A 23,597-nucleotide genomic window follows, 5' to 3' on the forward strand; every position below is an offset into this window, starting at 1 on the left:
CACTCCTTCTGGTACCTCCCCCAAAATAGGTTGGAATTTGCAAAAAAAAATATTCTTTTCACAGAAAGAGAAAGGATAATCCGATTTTGCTTCAACTTTGCAAATCCTAATATTTGCGTCAGTACTCGGTCAGGTGTGAAAATGGACAATATCGGTCCACTCCATCAAGTACCTCACCCACAAATGGTCAAAATTTTGAATAATTACAACTCTCATAAAATGTGATGTACGAGTCCGATTGTCTTCAAATTTCACACATCCCAATATTTATATTAACCCAAGGTCTTGTGTTAAGATGAGCAATATCGGTCCACTCCTTCTGGTATCTCCCCCACAAAAGGCCGAAATTTGCAAAAAATATATTTTTTGCACAGAAAGAAAAAGGATAATCCGATTTTGCTCCAACTTTGCAAATCCTAATATTTGCATCAGTTCTACGTTAGGTGTAAAAATGGACAATATCGGTTCACTCCTTCAAGTACCTCCCCCACAAATGGTCAAAATTTTGAAGAGTTACAACTCTCATAAAATGTGATGTAAGAGTCCGTTTGTCTTGAAATTTCACACATCCCAATCATTTTATTAGCCCAAGGTCTGGTGTAAAGATGGAGTATATCGGTCCACTTCTTCTGGTACATCCCCCACAAATGGTCGAAATTTTAAAAATATATATTTACTGCACAGAAAGGGAAGCAATAATCTAATTTTGAAAAACATAACGCTCAAAGAAACCGAAATAAGGATCCAACTCTCTTCAAATTTCACACATAGAAGCATTTTTGCTAACACCAGATCTGTTGTGAAGATGCTATATATCTGCGAACACCTGCTGGTACCTCACCCCCAAAGGGACACAATTTTCAATACTTTTATCTGTCATAAATTGCGAAACAACTCAGCGATTCTTTACAATTGATTTATCCATCTGCTATAATAATATTTATATCATATTAATTTAGGTCCGATACGAAATGAACAATATTGACCCATTCTTTCAAAACCCACTCCATAGAGGGTGAAGAGGGCTTAGGGTATACATCTGTCGGCAAAACCGACCGATACTTTTTTACAAAGAAGCCCACTAGAGAATCTAAGATTGGCAAAAATGTTAAGGCGGGGAGCTTCCCACATTTAAGAGAAATGTTAGTTTTTGAATTTCGAACTCAACTTCTTAAACGGATTTTTTTTAAAGACATAGCTCAAAGATTGTGTTTTCAGAATGTAAAAGCTCCGATAACCGATTTTCTTTTTATTATATCGAAAAAAATTGCAAGTCTACTTGATACTTCCAGGTTCTGGAACATACATAAATTTATATATTGTTTTGGTTTAGCTTTTTGCAATATCGTCAGGCTTAATTTCAATATTCTTGTTTTTATAACAACGACTATTTATTCATGGATTCACAAAATTATTGCTGAATCACTTCTTTTATATTATACTGCCATCTATCGTCAATATTTAGATACACATCGATTTATTGTGATTTATTCTTATTGTAGGGCGGTTTGTGCCTCACATGTGGATCATATCAAATACACAAACCATATATTCATATTATCGAAACAAATTGCCTTGCTCTATTATTTTGTAATCGATAACATTGATTCGTTGGACAACAAAATGTGGCTTGGGTTATTATTAAAATTGTAGTCTTGACCAAAACCAAATAGATTTGTGACAGATAGAAACCAATAAATGGATTCCATCCAAATTTTGGAAAGCAAATATGCATTTTATTCATTTTCATTCACAACAAATGTACTTAGTATTCGCTAATTGAATAAATGTAAAATAAATAATTTCTTTCTTTTGTTGTTGCAAAATGGTCTGGCTTTATCCCTTTATTGTTGTTTTTATAAAAACAACGTTTGTTTATTAGTGGAGAACGATGGTAATGTTTACCAGGGGGTAAGGCAGGGAATACCTAGGTTTCGGAAAGAGCCACCAATCCTCATCAGTTCCCTTGTTTTTGTCTGGGATATTCTCCCCAGAAGTTATATTAAAAATAACTTCTATGACAAAAAACATTTTTTTACCCAAGTGACGAGATCGTAAGCTCAATAGAAGAGGAACCAAAGAATTAAATAAAACTAAAATTCTCTTGGAAAGTCTTCTAAATCTTACAACCGCACTTATAAACATTTACATCTTTCTCCACTTGTTATGCTTTCGTTCAGCCTGAACGAAGTAGCATAACCATGTAAGTTGGTTTTGTCTGTTACAACAAAAACCCCTTCGTCGACCGTGCCTTGTCTATTAATAGAACAGTGTGGCTTGTTTGTTCGGGATATCGTAGTATTTTGTTGTTGCAAAATGGTCTGGCTTTATCCCTTTTAGGTAGGGTATACCTAGGTATTCCCTGCCTTACCCCCTGGTAAACATTACCATCGTTCTCCACTAATAATCAAACGTTGTTTTTATAAAAACAACAATAAAGGGATAAAGCCAGACCATTTTGCAACAACAAAATACTACGATATCCCGAACAAACAAGCCACACTGTTCTATTAATAGACAAGGCACGGTCGACGAAGGGGTTTTTGTTGTAACAGACAAAACCAACTTACATGGTTATGCTACTTCGTTCAGGCTGAACGAAAGCATAACAAGTGGAGAAAGATGTAAATGTTTATAAGTGCGGTTGTAAGATTTAGAAGACTTTCCAAGAGAATTTTAGTTTTATTTAATTCTTTGGTTCCTCTTCTATTGAGCTTACGATCTCGTCACTTGGGTAAAAAAATGTTTTTTGTCATAGAAGTTATTTTTAAAATAACTTCTGGGGAGAATATCCCAGACAAAAACAAGGGAACTGATGAGGATTGGTGGCTCTTTCCGAAACCTAGGTATTCCCTGCCTTACCCCCTGGTAAACATTACCATCGTTCTCCACTAATAAACAAACGTTGTTTTTATAAAAACAAACAATAAAGGGATAAAGCCAGACCATTTTGCAACAACAAAATACTACGATATCCCGAACAAACAAGCCACACTGTTCTAATAATTTCTTTCTTTTTAGCTTGAGGTCAATTAAAATATCAGTTACAAATTTTTGAAAAACACACATAAATAAATAGGCCCAATAATTTGTAGCTTTTATTTTTTAAACAAATTATAATTTTATGTAGCAATCTTGTTTCGCCGTCTATCCAAAGTTGAATTTTTCATTACACGAAAATCACGTTTTCATAAACTTTTTGGTCAGAACTGTAAGAATGTAAATATTTTACTAATATAACCGATTTTCCCTTTATGATATCGATTTTTTTTAAATAGTAGATTATTGCAAATTGTAGAACAGAGCAGAATTGTTTCAATTTTTGTATTTCATCTACGGCAATCAAGAATACGAAAGAAAGAAAATAAGAAAACAAAATCTATATTCTTCATTATTACTATTTAATTTATTTATAAAAATAAAGCTTTTTAATAAGTATTTTATTTATAAATACAATAAAATACATAATAGTTTCATTTTTTGGGGTTCTTTACTATCGATATTAAATTATGAAATTTTTAGACAATATTTTAGTCGTATATTTATAAATTCATTTACACTTCAATAATAATACCATAAAAAAAGTATTTGTATATGGTATAGGAAATTTATAATGGCCAACCGGTAATGATGGCAAATTCATTATCGAATTAGAACTATTTACACCCTGATGCAAGACAGTCTATGACTAGACCAAACAACAAAATCAACAAAATACTTCTCACAAGCTTCAATGGATTCTTTGGCTTAATCTTCCGTTATCGTAAATGAATGTGTTTGGCCTTCGTAGGGGAAGATGCCACCCAAGATATATTTATAATTGCCAAAGTGGCGTATGCGATATTCACCGGGCAGGGTATTGGGACCGATTCTCCACTGGATGTGAACATCACTGAAACCCAAAATCAAGTGGGTGCGTTCCCAAATGAATCTGTAAGTAAGCAATTAGAAATGTTTAATTTGTTTATAATAAGTGAAATTTGTTCACTCACCTGGTATCCCAACTGGCATCGGTGTGCACCACCTTCCAACGTTCCTCATTGATTTTCCTTTCCACAGTTAAATATGTTTTCTCATGGAACAAATTGTTACGAGGATTACCCGCCACAAATGTGACCACGACAGTATCATTGATTTTATAATGCTTCAATGGTTGTTGTTTGACGTAACCAAAATCTTTGTCCAAAGGATGACCGTCGAAAATGACACCAGTATTCATGGACAACATACGATCATTCATGTATGGGGGCTGGGGTCCAGGTTCGACAGTTTCACCTCTGAACAAGGCCTTGGTTAAACGTTCAAACACATCCATGTAAATGGTGTGAGTGTTGGGTCCGAAAATGGTCGAAGCTGCCTCATATCGTTGGGCCTGATATTCTTCGGGTGTGGTGATATAACTGGAGTAGACATTGGAGAGACCGGCCAAAATGACATCGACATCTTTGCCACCAGTGGCAGCAGCAACAGCTCTTACTTTATTGCGCAAACGTCTGCCGGCCATGGTGGTAAATTCACCGGGTACAGCGGCCATAACCAAATCACCAATGTGACATTCTTGGGCAGGGACAATTTTTGGTTGCCATTCATAGGGGAACGTGGCCTGCAAAATAGGAAAGCCTCCGTTAGTAAGATATCTCAATGATTCCTTTTAAAACTTACTCTTCCAGTGGCCAAGAGAATTGGTTTGGGTGAGTGACAGGCAATATCATCCTGAGTGGGTGGAACAATAAAATCGCGCACCAAATTCCACATGGGATTATCGGTCAAGGTGCCTTGTTCAAAACCAAATGCTCCCGGACCGTCTGTAGTACCGGCAGCAAAACTGTAACCCATAGCCGGTTGACAACCACGAATCTTATCAATTTTCCTTGTCATAGGATTATAGGTTGTGCCATTGTAATTGGGCATATCAATAAAGTGATGGATACAGCCAAGTTCTCCGGTTACCTCACGACCGCTGTAGTCCTCTTGACTGGCCTCATTGAGCAGACGCTGAAAAAAAGAATAATATAATTAAGGTTATTATTACTCTCGAAAATGTAGTAGTTGAAAATGCATAGTCCGAGTTGTCAAAGTGATGACAATTTTATCCTATGACCCTTGCGATTTTATAGACTTCGGAAAAAAATTCAATAACTTCATACATTTTATGTGCTCTAAAGGGTCTTTGAATAAAAATCAGTTTCAACTACCCTATTTTAAATCTTCGATGATTGGCTTAAATAAATCAAAGGTTTTTAACCTACCAATGCCCCCTCGGCCAAACGTTCACCAATGATTCTTGTGCTCTCGAACATATCATGCCCAGGACCCGAAGCAAAACATTCACCTTCATTTGGGGGACATTTGGAGGTTAACAGATCACATGGATTGCCACTCAATGAACATTTGGGACCCATAATATTTGGTGAAACATCGCCCAAATTTGCCGAACAGAAGGCACCAACAAATTTACCCTAAAAATAGAAAACTGTAATTAGTAACTAAAGATTTTTTTTTTTTAATGTCTTTACCTACCTTTCCTGGAACCTTATTGGCATTATATTCCTTTTCCAAAACCAACGAAGCATAGCCCATATTATCACTGGATATCAGTTTGTTGGTGTTATTCATCGATGTCGGATGTACAGCATACCAATTGAAGGCACCCAAAATATTTTCTTCGCGATCGACAAAACGCAACTGGGTCAACTCCTTATCGACATCGTGTTCGTATTGGGCTCTCTCCTCAGCGGGGTTTCGTAAATATGACGTGGGTGAACGATTGATGTTGGCATTCAAGACGGTGGTGCGTGAGAGATAGATTTTACCTTCGACCATATTTTCGGTGGCACGTTTGATACTCTGAAAGGGATATGGGGAGAATTAAAGAAGGAAATTTCTCAGGATTTTTTGAATATTTCAAGGCAAAAGTAAGCACTCAGAAGTGAGAGCATTAAGGTCAGTGTATCTGGCAGATTCACTGACAGATATATAGTAACAATGCCCAGTTCAAACGGCTGAAGCTGGAATCTACAAATTTTGAGTGAGGGTTAACATTGTCACTGGGGTTCGAGATATGGCTGAGTTTTTAGAAATTCGTACTAAGAGGTACGAAAAGTATAAAAAGGTGCTAATTATGACACAGTTAATATCGACTGATTGGGAAATTATAGAATTGTTGTATGTAGGTTTGTATATGGTTGGGGAAATGGCTATTTAAATGTACCAGCCGTATCAAATGGTACTAAATTTGGTATTAAATTGTTCCGAATACAAAATAAACGAACTTATGAATTTTGGTATTCGGATAACTGTGAGTGTGAAGCATTTAGATCAGGAGGTAGATTTGTTTTGTTTGTAATGGTACTAAATTTGACGTAGAATGTAAGAATCGAGCTCGAATTTTGAATTTTGGCATACTGTTAGTTTGTAAAATTTAGATAAGGCGGAGGATTTGAAAATGCGTACTCACTAAAACACGATTCAAATGGGCTGAATTGTGGATTCGATTCGTTTTAGATGTTATTTTTTATTATCCATAATTTTCATAATTTGTGGGGAAGCTACCAGAAGAAGTGGACTGGTACAGGGTGAGATGGAAAAACTGCAACCAACTTCAAACTGCTGTCATTTCTAAGCCACTCGTCCGACAGCTGTTAAAATTATTCCAGTGACAGCTCATCATATTGTTTAAAAGCGTACAAAAGCATTTTGGTGAGAATTTTGCAGAAAAAAGTTATTTGTGGTGGAAAATCAAAAGTGGATATCGTTAGAGCACTCCGGCATTTAAATGTGAATAAATCTTTTGTGTCTTCGACGGGAATGGGCCACAATACCGCAGAGCAACATTCGGGCAACATGTGACGGTTTCATTGGCCGTTTGAAGGCCATAATTCGTTCCAAAGGTGATCAATTCGAACAAATCTAAACTTATTCTAAAATTTGATGCTGTTTCCGATATTTTTTGCTTTTATTCAATAAATTTTTTAAAAATAATGTAAAAATTATGGCGTTTGACTTTGTTGCTGTTTTTTATTTCACCCTGTATTGAAGTCTTTTATAGAATACCCTCAGGAGATTCTTCTTCGAGAGGTATTCTATGGCTAGTGCACCCTCCAGTTGTTTCCTATAGATAGACGACTCTCAAGGGGGTTCTTTATATAGATCTTCAAGAGGTCTTCTATAAATGGTCTACTTTCAAGAGATCTTCTAAAGAAAGAAGATTTCAAGAGAGTTTCTCTAGATAAATAACATTCGAGAGGTTGTCTACAAATATAATCCCTACAAGAAGCCTTTCATAAATAGAATAATAATAACTTTGAGATGTGTTCTAACCATGGAAGACCTTTATCAAATCTACTCAAAAGTTTTCTATCGATAACGAATTTTAACATATAAATCCTTTAAAAGAAGATATCCTATGTCTTATTCAAACTTACCAAATAAATGCCATTGGCCAGGGCCTCAAAGGTCTGTGGTACAAAACCCAAAATGGAAATATCATAGAGCAGATGCATAAGGAAACCACCGGGAGCACCGTGTGTATGTGTGCCACTGATGATGACATTATCGTTGTGGTAAACATCTCCATAGCGTGTTTGCAAGCGTTTAATTACCTAAACAACGGGAAAATGAGAAGAGACAAACGTGAATGCAATTTACATTATTTTAATACATTTATTAGTTTTAATGTAAAATGAGTAATTATTTCAGTTCAATGTAATTAGAACATGTTAGTTTTTATCTGGCGACAAATCAGTAAATATTGGCCAAGAACATTTTTTACAACAAATTTTTGTTGTAAAAAATAAAAACTATTTCATGATATGGATTAAATGAATATTATAGTTGGATAAAATTGATATAATTTGAACTGTTGACATTGAATTTTTAAAGGCTCAACTCCATATGAATTTTCTACACTTTTTACTTACCTCCCTCTTGACGCCATAGCCCATCATGCCGGCATCAACCGAAACATATGCCATGCGATTTCTGTTATTGTCCTCAACAACAAAAGCCCTGGCGAATTGCCGCAAATGTATGCCACGACCAACCTGTTTAATATTGGCATAACCCATCTGCAATCAAGAAACCAACAAAAATTGCCCATTACAAAATCCGAAACAAGATTTAGTATTTCACAAAACTACTTACAAAATTTATTTCCACCGGTGGACCAGTACAATCGGCGCGGCCCAAACCGATTTGATAGGCGACAGCTGAATAGCAGCATAATGCCACCAACAACAAACCGCACAGACTCAGCGATTTGAAATTCATGTTGTTCTACTCTGTCGTTGTTACTGTTGTAAATGTTGTGATTCGTATTACAACATTACAGTTATCCCCTCAAAATCGAACGTTTAAAACTGGAAATAGAAAACAAATAAATTATTTAGTATCGTTTCCTTATTGCAAGTGAATTTATTTTCATATTTGGTTGTTATTGTAAAGTTGAATACCCCGAAAACTGACGTAAAGTTTTATTGTAAAAAAGTGAGACGAAGAGACTAAATCTAGAGTAGATGTCTAAAATTTTGACTTTATGCCTTTTAAATCTGAAATTTTTGCGTATCAAAAATGGGGTATACAGGGTGAGAAGAAAAAACTGCAACCAACTTCAGAATGTTATCATTTCTAAGCCACTCGTCCTGGAGCAGTAAAAATTATTCCAGTGACAGCTCATTATATTGTTTCGATGTGTACAAAAGCATTTTGGTGAGAATTTTCCAGAAAAAAGTTATTCGTGGTGAAATTCAAGCGTGATAGTTTGATTTCTTTGTATTTGGCTGGAAAACCACAAGTGGCTATCGTTAGATCACTCCAGCATTTAAATGTGAATAAATCCTTTGTGTCTCGTACCATCACTCGTTACCGTGATACTGGTAGCGTAGCCCGACGTCAAGGAAGTGGACGGAACAACAGCAGCGACATCAGCAGAATTGGTTGGAAAAGTAAACAAGCGACTTGATCGAAACCCGCGTCGCAGTGGCCGAAAAATGGCTCGTGAGCTGAACATATCGCAATATTCCATTCGGAAAATATTGAAAAATAAACTCGGCGTAAAGCCATTGAAATTCCAGAAAGTGCAAGAACTTACACCGCAACTGATAGAAAATAGACTCTAAAGAGCTAAAGAGTTGCTTCGCTTGGCCGAAAGTGGTGAACTGCCGAATTTGGTTTTCTCCGATGAGAAAACATTCGTTGTCCAGCAGTTTGTAAACAAACAAAATGTTTACTTGCCGAATATTATCGCAAAAATATTCTGGAGGCTGTATTAAAGCCTTGGGCACGCAAACATTTTGGCAGCAGACCTTGGATATTCCAACAGGACTCAGCACCATCGCACTCAGCGCCTTACAAGAATGGTTACAAAATGAGGTTCCTTGCTTCATTTCCAGTGCACAATGACCACTAAAATCTCCGGATATCCACCCGTTGGACTATTGTACCTGGAGTATTTTGGAAAGCAAGGTTGGCACTAAAAAATACCAAAGTGTCGATCACCACAAACAAGCGCTTCGCCGGGAATGGGCCAAAATACCGCAGAGCAACATTCGGGCAGCGTGTGACTGTTTCATTGGCTGTTTGAAGGCCATAATTCGTGCCAAAGGTGACCAATTCGAACAAATCTAAACTTATTCTAAAATTTGATGCTATTTCCGACATTTTTTTGCTTTCATTCAATAAAATTTAAAAAAAAATGTAAAAATTATGGCGTTTGACTTTGCTGCAGTTTTTTTTATCTCACCCTGTATTGGTCATATTATCGATATAATCTATCTTCCACCAGATCTTATGTTGATAGAAAAATTTGGATGTGCCGAATTTATTTGTTTCTGAGCTTCCCCCCTTTGTGGGGGAGGTACCAGAATGAGTGGACCGATATTTTCCATCTTCATACCAGATCTTGGATTAGTAAAAATATTGGGATGTCTGACATTTATTTCACATATTATAAGAGTTATGATTATTAAAAATGTTAACCTTGGGTACTTGGGGAAGGTACTTCATGGATTGGACCTAAGACTAATACAAATGCAGGAATGACACATCACACATCCCCTACCCTCAAATGATTCCGACATACATTTCTGTGTTCGTCCCTGATGCCGGATATTGCCTAGCTCAATATGGATTTGTTTGTGGTGAACTTTGAACTTTTGAACATGATACGTTTGGTAAAAATATTAAAATAAATAAATGTTATGTTCCAAATTTGGATACGGCCTTTGAATGTTATAGTGTAATCCAGCCAGCAGGTAGGCGAACGCCGGGACATGACCAGATTGACTCCAAATGTCCTGAAACAGATTTCGTCTAAAGAAACCTAGGGTCGTTATAAACGAATATTATTACGTTATAAAAATTTTAAGTATAAAATATCAGGGGACGCTGTAAAATAAACCGGGTCACCATTACAGAAAGGGTTTACATCCTCTGAAAACCTGTGTGGAGGTTAAAAACGTATTCAGGAACCCAAACACCACCATTACTTTAAATACCCAAATTTGGAGCAGAATTTTAAAAGTTTTTGCACACAGTCGATATACTTATTTATAACTCGAAACCAGAGTACACATTTGACACTTGCTTGAGAGCAGGAGTATTCGAAGATAAGAAAAATAGCAAAAGCAAGGGTCCGGTGGACTGTGTACAAAAATAACAATATCCTGTACTTTGGTGGTACGGATTGGAGACAATTCTTCTCAAGACATAAATAGAAATACAACGACAGAATGATAAAAACTTGGCAAAGTAGAATTTGCTCAATTTCCAACGAATTTACCTCTCTCCTATTCGAGCGACATCGAAAATCAGAGTTTGTTATACTTATACTATAAAGATTGTTTCTTATATCAACAAGAAGAAGATTTATTTTTTTACAACGCAAACTGGAATTATATTATTATATCTCCTTATTTTGCACTAAATGTTAAATGTTCTAATTCCAAGCTTTTGTTTGAGAAAAAAATATATCAAAACTATTCGAGACATATAACTATTTATAAGTCTATTCTCATAAAAGTTTTCTTTTTTACTAAATTATGATGATAAAATCCAAAATTAATTACAAAAATTCTGTTTGGCGAATGAACAAAAACATTCGCCAAACAGAATTTTTGTAATTAATTTTGGATTTTCTCAAAAAATATTCTTTGCTTCTTCTCCTAATGTTTCCGACAAAAGATCTCATATTGGAAACATGTAATTTTATCACTTAAAAAGTCATCCATCCATCTGCGCGTTCTTTGTTTCAAATTCTTGGTGATAACTGAAATGGTTTCAATGAACCCTCATTTCAGCATTTGTTTTTCTTTTTTTAGTGATAAAAACAATTGTCTTTCCAAAAAGAACGAATTGTCTTTTGGGATTTTTAATGAATTAGAATGCCAACAGTTCTTTACTCAATTTGTTTTGTCAATGGCACACAGAGAGGATTACTGCTTGACCTTTTGTCCGATCACAAAAATAATACTGGAAAATTTATCGCACAATGGAATCCATTTCTTTGTATGAAAATCAGTGGACCCGGGCATTGCGTCACATAACGAGGATGTTCTTTGTTTTTTATTATTCTCTAAATATAATTATATTAATGTTCAATAAATTAAGGCATTTTTTTGGAAAGGAAAGTGCTTTGTCAAAATAGGTATATGAATGTAATTACCATTGCGAATCCCGAAAAGTTGGGTTCTTATGATCAATTGAAAGCGACAATTTATAAATGAGTGTAAATAGAAAAGAATTGACAGTTTTACAGCTTTACACAAAAAAGAAGGCTTCGTGTTGTTTTTTTTTTTTTTTTTTTTTTGACGACCAAATTCAACTATTTTTAACGTCAAGAAGGGACTCTTTGTATAAAACTAGAAGGGAAAACATAACAACAATAAATTTTCTTAAACAAGCAAAAGGGTTTATAGAAGAAATAATTTCTTTGTGTTTAAACCAAGCACTTTCTAAGGAAAATCTTTTGAAAATTTTCCTCACTAAAATTAAAGGGAACTTTCGTTTCTATTTACAACAGCGGTGCTCAAAACCGTGTTCTAGAACATGAAGAGAAAAAAGAGATAATTTAAGAGAAAATTAAAATTCTGTTTTTCATTATATTTTACGGTTCTATTTAATTGTTTTTAAACACGAATGTTTGCCAAAATAATTTATAAAGCAAATGGATAAAAAATATTTGTATAAATAATGACTTAACACTGTTTTGTTCTTGATTTAAATAAGCAAAGAGAAATTTGACTGAAAAGAGATATTTCTTCTTGAGCACCGCTGATTTACAACGATTCACTCTAATCCTTGCAAATAGTAAATTTCTATGTGCGGGAGAAAAAAGAGCGAGAGAGAGAAGAAAACAAAAATGTAATAGAGAACCTTTAGTAGATGATATTTCTTCGTTGGCGATCAGATAGGATGTTTTCATGGACGGCCATATTGAGTCCTAACCAGAGCGCAGATTTGATCAATTTCAGTCGAGAGCGAAACATCGTCGCGAGCATGATTGCTGGAAGAGTGGGAGTTTTTTCAGGGAGTCTACTCTTCACTCTTTCGTTTTGTGTGGGAGTCTCTACAGTTTAAAGAATCAGGGTGGGAGCCGAATAGCTCAATAAAAAGCAAGATTACGCTTTTAGAGTGTAAATTATTTGATAAAAATATTTAGATTTCTAAATTATATATGCAATATCGAACGGGCTTTGATGTTGATGTGTATTGAAGAAGAGGAAGTGTGTGATCATACATATACAGGGTGAGATGAAAAAACTGCAACCAACTTCAGATTGCTGTCATTTCAAAGCCACTCGTCCGACAGCTGTTAAAATTATTCCAGTGATTGTTCATTGTACAGGGTTGCCCATATTCGACAGACCTTTGGGCCCATTCCTATCGGCGAGGCTTCTCCGCAGGCAACATTCTTTGCGTCAATTGAATTTTGTACGGGAACAAATGCGAATAATCCGTTGCAAAGTGGACCGAGCCATGCCCAACTGCTGAGAACGGCGTTTTTGGGATGTTCATGAGGACCTCTCAACACTGGCTCGTACGACAGCGATATTCTCGGCCGATCGCCTTGGTCGACTTTTATATGGCCTCTTCGGATTAGAAAGAGCCTTACCAGTCGAAAATTTTTTGTATAAACGCTTAATGGTGTTCTTAGAAGGCGCATTTCTCACATTTTTTAATGTTTTAAAAGCACGTTGAGTTTTCACAATTGACTTCTTGTAAATTTTAACTATTTCAGAGCGCTCGCGTGGCGTGTATTGGTTCATGGTAAAAATCTGTTTGGACTGACGCTTCAAACGCGGTACGTCTTTAAGCGATGTGACATCTCTGTCAAAAGTTATGGCGTTGCCAGATGGGTCCGTCGAATATGGGCAACCCTGTATTGTTTACAAGCGTACAAAATCATTTTGGAGAGAATTTTCCAGGAAAAAAGTTATTCGTGATAGAATTAAAGCGTGATAGTGTGATTTCTTTATATTTGGCTGGAATACCACAAGTGGCTATCGTTAGAGCACTTCAGCATTTAAATGTGAATAAATCTTTTGTGTCTCGTACCATCGCTCGTTACCGTGATACTGGTAGCGTAGCCCGAAGTCAAGGAAGTGGATAGAAGAAAACAGCAACATCAGCAGAAATGGTGCGAAAAGTAAAGAACGACTTGATCGAAACCCGCGTCGCAGTGACCAAAAATGGCTCGTGAACTGAACAATATTATCGCAATATTCCATTCGGCAAATATTGAAAAATGAGACTCAAAAGAGCAAAAGAGTTGCTTCGCTTGGCCGAAAGTGGTGGACTGCCGATTTTGGTTTTCTCTGATGAGAAAACATTCGTTGACCAGTTTGTAAACAAACAAAATGATCGTGCTTATTTGCCAAAGAGGTCAGCTGAAAATGTGCACCTTCGTTTGGGCACCAGAACTCAAGCGCCGGCCATGGTGATGGTGTGGGCCGCCATAACAGCCGATGGTCGCTCTCCGCTAGCATTAATCGACCGTGGCATCAGAATAAATGCCGAATATTATCGCGAAGGGTGTATTAAAGCCTTGGATACGCAAACATTTTGGCTGCACACCTTGGACATTCCAACAGGACTCAGCACGCGCCACACAAGAATGGTTACAAAATGAGGCTCCTGGCTTCATTTCCAGTGCAAAATGGCCACCAAAATCTCCAGATACCAATCCGTTGGACTATTGTGTCTGGAATATTTTGGAAAGTAAGGGTGGCACTAAAAAATACCAAAGTGTCGATCCCCTCAAGCAAGTGCTTCGTCGGAAATGGGCCAAAATACCGCAGAGCAACATTCGGACAGCGTGTGATGGTTTCATTGGCCGTTTGAAGGCCATAATTCGTGCCAAAGGTGACCAATTTGAACAAATCTAAACTTATTCTAAAATTTGATGCTATTTCCGACATTTTTTGCTTTCACTCAATAAAATTTAAAAATTTTTAAAAATTATGGCGTTTGATTTTGTTGCATTTTTTATCTCACCCTGTAATTCGAAAAAAATCCCCCCGTGTTATTAATATCTAAAGATCGTCCAGCAACGGATTACATTTTAAATCTTTAGCAGTGACATTCGATTGGTCAATTTGTTTAATATTAGATTGTGGCAGGGGTACAACTAAATTAATCCATGGAATATTTTACTTATTTTATTACCCAAACATCACAACTATCTTTATATATATCTTCAATGAAATCTGATTACAGATGCACGCCATATACTATAACTTTATTTTAACAAATTCATTGCCCATGGTATTTTGTAACCTTTACTCTGTTCAATTTTTCATTGAAGACCAAGAAAATAATGGTTTGCGAATCTTAAAAACGACTACACTTTTTGCAATACTCAAATACCGACATACGGTTTTACCCAGATCAACATTTTGCCAATCACTCACTCGTTCAGTTAGTCGATCGCCTGGCTTATTATTTTGTTGATCGCATAACACAACTTGAAAACACATTTCAGAAAAGCAAAGCATATCAGACTCACTTTCAATGTCACTACGACGCTGCAGCAGTTACCACCACACAGGGTAAACAGTCAAACAGGCAATTGTTGGTGGTGACCGACCGAACGACCGGTCGACCCAACGACGTGTTAACTCAATCTGGATGTTTAGAAGGCAGCACACACAATTAGTATGCCATAGGCATAGCATATATTTAACTAAAGTTAATCCACATAAATTAAAAAAAGCTTACAACCGTATTAAGAATTCCGATTATTTTCTGGGTTCTTTTGCGCGATTGTAGTGTGATGTGTTATTTTATTTATTTTCTGCCTTCTGGTTTTTTATATAAATAGTAGACATGTTCGTAATATTAATTAGATTCGAAATTGTAAAATAATAAAAATTCGCTCTTCCTATTTGTTATTACTTCAAAATAATGCTGAAAGTAATAGGAATTTTTTAAATATTTTAATTATATTTTTTTTCGAAACTCCAGAATATTGAATTTGCGAAATACATAGAACGTTTTGCTTCCTTTTTCCGTGTTTCAGAATTTTCCTCAATTGGTGATCGCATGTTATTATGTTCAATCATAATTTTCAATGCGTTCAATTTATGTATAGAAATATACATTTGTTATTTATATTTACATGCGTACAATAAGCACATGTCTTTAGTCACGTTTTGAGGCTTGTTGGGGCTAAATATCTTCGCACAGTGAGAAGAAACTTGAAAAAAATCTTAGACAGTGGGGTAAAAAATTAAATTAATAGAGATTATATGTTTCCTCTACACGATCTGCGCAACTCAACTGTATTCAATAACTATTTAGTCATTATGCAGACGTTTTTGCCACTTGAAATTTCCCTTGAATATAGTTTAGTGCCATAGTGGGTTAATTAAATTACACCCTACACCACAAGGTGGTCAGGGTATTATGTCTTTGTGAATTTGTTTGTAATAGGCAAAAGGAAGCGAGATAGACCCATAGTTCCATTTGATGATCTGCATAGAATCACATTCTGAGTCGATTTATGCATGTCCGTCCGTCCGTCTGTCCATGTATTTTTGTAAACAAAGTACAGTTCGCATTTATTGCCCTAGCCAGATGAAATTTTGAACAAATCATTTGTTTGGACTAAGGACAAACCCTATTGAAATAGGAGATAATAGGTCAAAATTTAGATATAGCTCCCATATACATCTTCGTCCGATTTGCCTTTTATTGTGCACCAAACGTGTAATATCAGTCCGAATAGTATGGAATTTTGCACGTACGATCAGATTGGACCTGAAAATAAGTATGCCAAATTTGATCGAAATCGGTTCAGATATAGCTATATTTCCCATATATATTGTTCATCCGATTTGGTGTTTTTGTCCTCCGCAGCCGTAATATGCACTCTGAAACAACAATATTTGGGGAAATATATCAAATACAGCTCAGAAATACATCTGCTAAATTTTGTCGAGATCGATTCAGATTTGGATATAGCTCCCATATATAACTTCGTCCGATTTACCATTGATTGTGCACCAAACGTCTAGTATTTGGATTGAAATTTGGTACTTACAACCGAATTGAGTCTAGAAGCTAGTGTGTCAAATTTGGTGAAGATCGGTTCAAATATAGCTATAGCTCCCATATATACTGTTCATCCGATTTGTCATATTTGTTACCCACAGCCGTAATAAGCACTCCGTAACAACGATATTCAGGGAAATATATGAAATACAGCTCAGAAATATCTTTGCTAAATTTTATCGAGATCGGTTCCGATTTTGAATATAGCTCCCATATATATTTTTATCCGATTTCAAATTAATTGTGCACCAAATGGGCAATACAAGTCCGGATTTAAAAGATACAAATGCTTCGGCATCTTTGGTGCTTTGAACTTTAAATTATAATCATAGCGTGTATAATTGAATTCTCCCATAAAAACTTTTAATTGTTATGCGCAGCTCTACTAAATAAGCAAAGTGGTGTAGGGTATCATAAAGTCGGCCCCGCCCGATTTTAAGACTTTCTTTACTGGTTTTAAATTAAAATATCAACAATTTTAAAGTTTAAATAAATATTTTTATACCCTACAACAGTATGTGTTTTTGGGGATTAATATAAGAATGATTGGGCCAGAAATTATGTAACACCTCGAAATATTGGTTCCTGACATAGGAAACAATATATGGATCTTCCTAACTCGTCGAGTTGAGGCGATCTAGCTATGTATGGCCATCCGTCTGTCTGTCTGTCTGTCCCTCCATGTTAATTTGTAATCACGCTGCAGGTCGCAATTATGGCCCGATCCTTACGAAGTTGAGAATGTAGATGGGTTTAGGATCAGAATAGAACCCTATTGTTTTGGAGATGATAGCAAAATATTTAGAGGTGAAATTGACCAAAAACAAAAAATTCCTGATTTTGCCGCTTCTCTACAGGTCGCAATTATAAACAAATCGATGCGGAATTTAGAGCTTAGGCTAGGCAGAAGCCTAATATTTTGTTTAGTCATCGGACAATATTTAGGGGGTAATAATAAAAAAATACAAACATTTCCACTAAACCTCGAATATTTTTAATACCGGCGAAATCAAAAATACATTGAAATGCCACTTCTGACCCTTACAGAGATACTGATAGCCAAGATATCGGGTACATAACAAAATAGGTACAATCATGGCTCAATAAGAAAGGTTGCTCAACTTCACAGAAACTAGAAATTGGCAACTCTGAGATGGAGTCTTATAGTGTCAAATACAGGGTGTGATAAAAAACTGCAATTTTATTGAATGAAAGCTAAAAAATGTTGGGAATAGCATCACATTTTAGAATAAGTTTAGATTTGTCCGAATTGGGCACATTTGGCACGAATTATGGCCTTCAAACGGCCAATGAAACCGTCACATGCTGCCTGAATGTTACTCTGCGCTATTTTGATGCATTTCCGTCGAAGCGCTTGTTTGAGGTGATCGACACTTTGGTATTTTTTAGTGCCAATCATGCTTATTAAAATAGTCCTGACACAATAGTCCAACGGATCGGTATCCGGAGATTTTGGTGGCCATTGTGCGCTGGAAATGAAGCGAAACCCTCATTTTGTAACCATTCTTGGGAGGCGCGTGCTGAGTGCGATGGCGCTGAGTCCTGTTGGAATGTCCAAGGTCTGCTGCCAAAATGTGTGCGTGCCCAAGGCTTTAATACACCCTCCAGAATATTTTCGCGATAATAATCCGCTTTTATTCTGATGCCACGGTCGATTAATACGATCAGAGAGCGACCATCGGCTGTTATGTGGCCCACACCATCACCATGGCCTGCGCTTGAGCTCTGGTGACCAACCGAAGGTGCACATTTTCAGCTGACCTCTTTGGCAATAAACACGATAATTTTCTTTGTTTACAAACTGCTGGACAACGAATGTTTTCTCATCGGAGTAAACCAAATTCGACAGTTCACCTCTTTCGGTCAAGCGAAGCAACTCTTTAGCCCTTTGGAGTCTATTTTCTTTCTGTTGAGGTGTAAGTTCTTGCAATTTTTGGAATTTCAATGGCTTTACCCATAGCTCATTTTCCAATATTTGCCGAATGGAATATTGCGATATGTTCAGCTCACGAGACATTGTTCGGTCACTGCGACGCGGGTTTCGATCAAGTTGCTTCTTTACTTTTCGAACCATTTCTGCTGATGTTGCTGTTTTCTTCCGTCCACTTCCTTGACGTCGGGCTACGCTACCGGTATCACGGTAACGAGCGATGGTACGATAAACAAAAGATTTATTCACCTTTAAATGATGGAGTGCTATAACGATAGCCACTTATGGTTTTTCAGGCAAATATAAATAAATCATACTATCACGCTTGAATTCCACCACGAAAAACTTTTTTTCTGGAAAAATTTTACCAAAATGCTTTTGTATGCTTGTAAACAATAAAATGAGCTGTCACTAGAATAATTTTAACAGCTGTTGGACGAGTGGCTTAGAAATGACAGTAGTCTGAAGTTGGTTGTTGTTTTTTCATCTCACCTTGTATATTTGGAAGTGTGGTAGCCCGTTCGCGGGTATTTTTCTATTCCGGAGTAAAAGCAAATCTTGAACTCTGAAATGTATATAAAGCTGAGCTAAGTCGGAAAGTGGATCAAACAAATGCCCAACTGACGAGAACGCAAATGCCACTTAGGTGTTAATTTGATTAGAAACTACAGGTAAACCTACAAAATTCAGAAGGCGCTATATGAGGCTATAATAAATATTTTGCCTACACTAATTTCTTTTAGAATCTGTATCGACAAATTACCGCTAATTTTATTGAATGTCTCAAGATGCTATATGATGATATATTTCATGAAATGATCGAAATGTTAAATGAAAGTTATTTTTTTCAGTTGGGTAATTTGAACAATACAATTACATGGAAGAAATCATGGTACAATGAATTCAAGGTAGGGCAGAACTACCATATGATTTAATTTTTTTTATTTTTCTGGCTTAATATGTCAACTTTATTTGCTTATGTGTGTGTCTTCTTTTCAATAATAAAAAATTGTTCAGAAAATATTCAAATTCGGGTGTTTTCAAAATGCTTATTGCAACGAATACATCGACAAAATCTACAGTTTTTGTCGCGAAATAAACCATAAGAGATATATAGAACATGATATTGAAAAGAAATTTTGACCATTCATTCAGTTTTCGCGGTTTTAAATTATTTATTCAAAATCAATGCAACAAGTTGTTTGCTTTTTTATTGTTTTGATAGTAATTCTGACATTACAAGCCAAACAGGTAGACCTCTATACTTGCAATTTTTTCAAAGTTGACCTACCTTCTCTTCATTGTACCATGGAAGAAATGACTAAAACATGGTAGAATTAAAAAGTTATTCTACCTAATTCTACAATGAACTGACATAAATTCACATAAAATGTTAAGCAGATCAAATTAGATTGTCTATGGGATTTCCCCCGAATATTTGGAGGTATTACGAACGCATAACTCCTGGCTATACAAATTTAACGGCCGGTTTACATTTACATACATACAAACACCGTTTTACTTTCATTACAAACGTATATCACCATTCCCACTTTATATCAAGGTAAAGTTCACATTTATAAATACACAAATATTTACAAGATTCACCATCATCTAAAAGTCACGACGTTACCAGGTCGTCATCACAGCTAAGTATTTCCTCTCAAACATTTTTATATAATCAAAGAAATAAATTCAATTGAATTTGCGGCCAAAGTAGTGACAGACAGACAGTAGGCTTATCAAAGAAATCCTCAATTAAACATTTTTACGAATATTCCACATTTTTCTTTGGCGATTGTCATCATTCTTGAATTGGTGACAATGCAAAGTGAACACAAAAGATACATTAAGGGTATGCAGATATAAGAGCGGACATTCACATTGAATAAGCAATGTGACGTAATAAACTACAAATACAAGTGCAAAGAAATTAACGAATGGAATAAAAAACATAAGTTGATTTTATTCAGTATTTTTTATAAAAATATATAGTGTAGATATTTTCACTAAAATTAAAAAAAAAAAAAAAAAACATTTGTCCAAGTGATTGTCCCTGATAACCTATTATAAAACCCAAAAATCCAAAAGCAAAACAAAAGAAAAACAAGTAAAAACAAGTAAGCAAAGGCTACAGTAGAGCGGGGCTGACCGTTGAATACCCTACAACACTATAATAAACGATACAGATTATATAGGCGAGATACTCGAAAGAATTCCACAAGATATTGTGACAAATAATAAAAGAAAACCATCAGGTTTCGTTCTCTAATTTTCGAATAATAGCAACTTAAACTAATTTGCTCATTTCCAATTTATTGGTAGATGTTGCACTTAAATGGTCTTCCTAGATCTGGAACCAATATTTCCCAAAGACCTAACATGTCTTAGAAGTGGTAAAAGATTAACATTTATTATTGGTTTTTGACTGAAACGCATCTATATGAGATACAGACATTTGACTATAATCTTCAACGAAATCAGCGTTAACGAAATAGTCAGAAGTGCGTCTTTCCTGTATTTGTGAATTCTCCAAAAAGTCACTGGAATGGATATTTTCGTATTTTGTCTACAAAAGTTGGCAGACTATTTCACACATTGAATATTTTTGGATGGCCATCCGAAACTGCTTGGCTTTTGCAATGTCCGGTAACCCCCATAGTTACGATAATTACGACCTGCTAACAATTTTGCAGTTTTTTGGTCCATTTCAACCCCTAAATATATGGTGATCATCCCCAAAAAGAGTAAAAATTTTGAATTTTTTCAACACAAAAGACATGGTCTATTTTACCCGATAAATATTATTCGATGACCACCCAAATTGGTAGGCTTCTTCCCCGCCCTAAACTCTAGCTACATGCGTCGATTGGTCTATAATTGCGACCTGTATAGCCACTGCAAAGTCCGACAATTTTTCAGTATTTGGTCCATTTCAACCCCTAAACATTTAGCGATCATCAGAAATAGGCTTCTATTCTGACCATAACCCCACCTTCGTGCAAAATTTCGTTAGGATCGGGCCATAATTGCGACCTGTAGCGTGATTACAAATTAACATGGACAGACGGACAGACGGACGGACGGACATACATAGCTAGATCGACTCAGCTCGGCGAGCTAGGAAGATCCATATATACTTTCCTATATGGGAAACCAATATTTCGAGGTGTTACATAAATTCTGGCCCAATCAAACTTATAATACCCCCAACACATAGTGTTGTAGGGTATAAACATTAAGTTCGGCCGGGCTGAGCTTTTAATACCCTCCACCATATGGTAAAGGAAACATTAGAACCCATTATCACCCACAAATACCAATTTTTAGACATGTAATAACAAAACGTGGACCGATATATCTCATTTTCAATACCAACCATCCTAGGCACAATACAAATTGTTCTGCTTAATTTTGATGCTCTATGTCAAATAATGTGAGATGTATCATGATTTCAACAGACAGGCAGACGGACATCGTTTAATCGATTTAGAATTTTATGCTGATTATGAATATATATACTTTATGGGGTCTACGACGAATATTTAGGGATATTAGAAACGGAATGATAAAGTTAATATACCCTCCTTTCCAAGGTGGAGGGTATAAAAATGGTGAAGTTCAAATTTCTTCCAATGTACAACTTAGCTAAGGCCTTTCCGTTCCTCGGTTCCTTTAAATGGGGACTTTTTCATTAGTCTAATGGCTAGGAAATAAATATAACAATTGATATGTTCAAAATGTGTCTTGTCAAAGTAAAGGATTTAATTTTTTTTTTTAACGAAATCAGCTTTAGGATATGTGAAGCCAATCTAACTATGACCGTTCGTCAGCCGGCTGGTGCACACGATAACTCGCGGTGGGAGTTAAATTTTTATCGAACTTTAATCGACTCACCTTAGAAAAATCATATATTTTAAGGAAAACAAAAGTAGGTTCGATTTGGTTGAAACATCGCATTTTTTTTTCATTCTCATAAACCTTTTTCTGCCCTCCAAATTTGTGGCCTTGAAGTCATTTTTGGTGAGTATCATATCTTGTAAAAAGTTAAAAGTTTTCATTTCCCATCCGAGAAAAAGTTATTGCACAAAACATGTGAACACATACAATCAATAAAACTTTATGTTTAATGACAATTTTTTTATAATTTTTTTCTGGTTCTAAAATGTAAATATTAGTTCACTTCACGATACTTCGTTTTTTAGTTCTTTGAAAATGTTTAGAATCAGTTATATTTGATTGGTTAAAAAGGGAAAGTACCCAAATACAATAAAAATTGGATTGCTGGAAAAGGGGAATGAGATAGAATTTTTAAATTTGAATGAGAGTCACTGATGGAGTGTAGTATAGATGTACTAAATTTGGAATTGAGTTAATGTATAGAACTGGAATCCCGAAATTTGATATTGATCTGTGTTGGTTTTTCAAATACGTTTTATAATTGTAAGAAATGTACTAAATGGTACAAAAACATTCATCTTCTGTTTGATTTTGAGGATATGTGTACTAAATGTTACTACATTTGGTATAAGGTGAAGGGATAGAGCTAAAATTCTAAAATTTGATATTGAGATCACCGATGTTTTTTAGGGTTTATATATAGAGGAGTTGAAATAGTTTTGAATCAAAAAAATTGAATCTGTGTCCATGGTTTTACTAACATCCTCCTCAGTAAACTTCAAAATGAAGAATTTTTGGTGTAAAAGGTAAACTTTTGGCTATTATTCTTTCCGAAAATGGAATAACTTGAATTATATGTAGAAACTTGAAAATCTAAAATTTTACTACGATCTATAAAGTTTTCATTAAAATATGTTGATAAACTGAAGAAATTGTGCCTTTTTAGTCCCAAAAAATCCTCACAAACTGTTGGAACAAATCTAAGATTTTAAGTTGAACTTTTCGTTGACAATATATCTCCCCAAAAAATATACCTCCCCAAAATAGAGTGAAAATTCACATCGTTATTTTTAACCCCTTCTGAACAGCAACAATTTCATAAAATCTTTATCTCGCATAAATTATGCGAATTTTTTTAGCTTAAATAAAGAATTTTAGGTTAGAGAACCTCAAATGATGATATACGTTTTGAGATGCT

The 23,597-nt window shown here is 35.5% G+C and overlaps 1 protein-coding gene across 2 annotated transcripts in view; it reads right to left on the bottom strand.

The window, feature by feature from the left end:
* Positions 1–3,380: 3,380 nt before the first annotated feature.
* The window catches only part of LOC101895904 (neutral ceramidase), a 28,598-nt gene continuing 8,381 nt past the window's right edge, over positions 3,381–23,597 (bottom strand). For both annotated transcript variants that reach the window (XM_005183767.4, XM_005183762.4), the window contains 8 exons: positions 8,143–8,357; positions 7,920–8,066; positions 7,425–7,601; positions 5,521–5,847; positions 5,250–5,459; positions 4,663–4,995; positions 3,993–4,603; positions 3,381–3,931 (listed from right to left, as the gene is read on the bottom strand). In XM_005183767.4, the coding sequence (XP_005183824.1) occupies positions 3,748–3,931; positions 3,993–4,603; positions 4,663–4,995; positions 5,250–5,459; positions 5,521–5,847; positions 7,425–7,601; positions 7,920–8,066; positions 8,143–8,268 (2,115 nt within the window). In that variant the 5' untranslated portion in view covers positions 8,269–8,357 and the 3' untranslated portion in view covers positions 3,381–3,747. The remainder of the gene's footprint in view (positions 3,932–3,992; positions 4,604–4,662; positions 4,996–5,249; positions 5,460–5,520; positions 5,848–7,424; positions 7,602–7,919; positions 8,067–8,142; positions 8,358–23,597) is intronic.

The sequence above is a fragment of the Musca domestica genome, unplaced genomic scaffold (genome assembly GCF_030504385.1).
Source record: "Musca domestica strain aabys unplaced genomic scaffold, Musca_domestica.polishedcontigs.V.1.1 1, whole genome shotgun sequence".
In the NCBI taxonomy this organism is placed as follows: Eukaryota; Metazoa; Arthropoda; class Insecta; order Diptera; family Muscidae; genus Musca; species Musca domestica.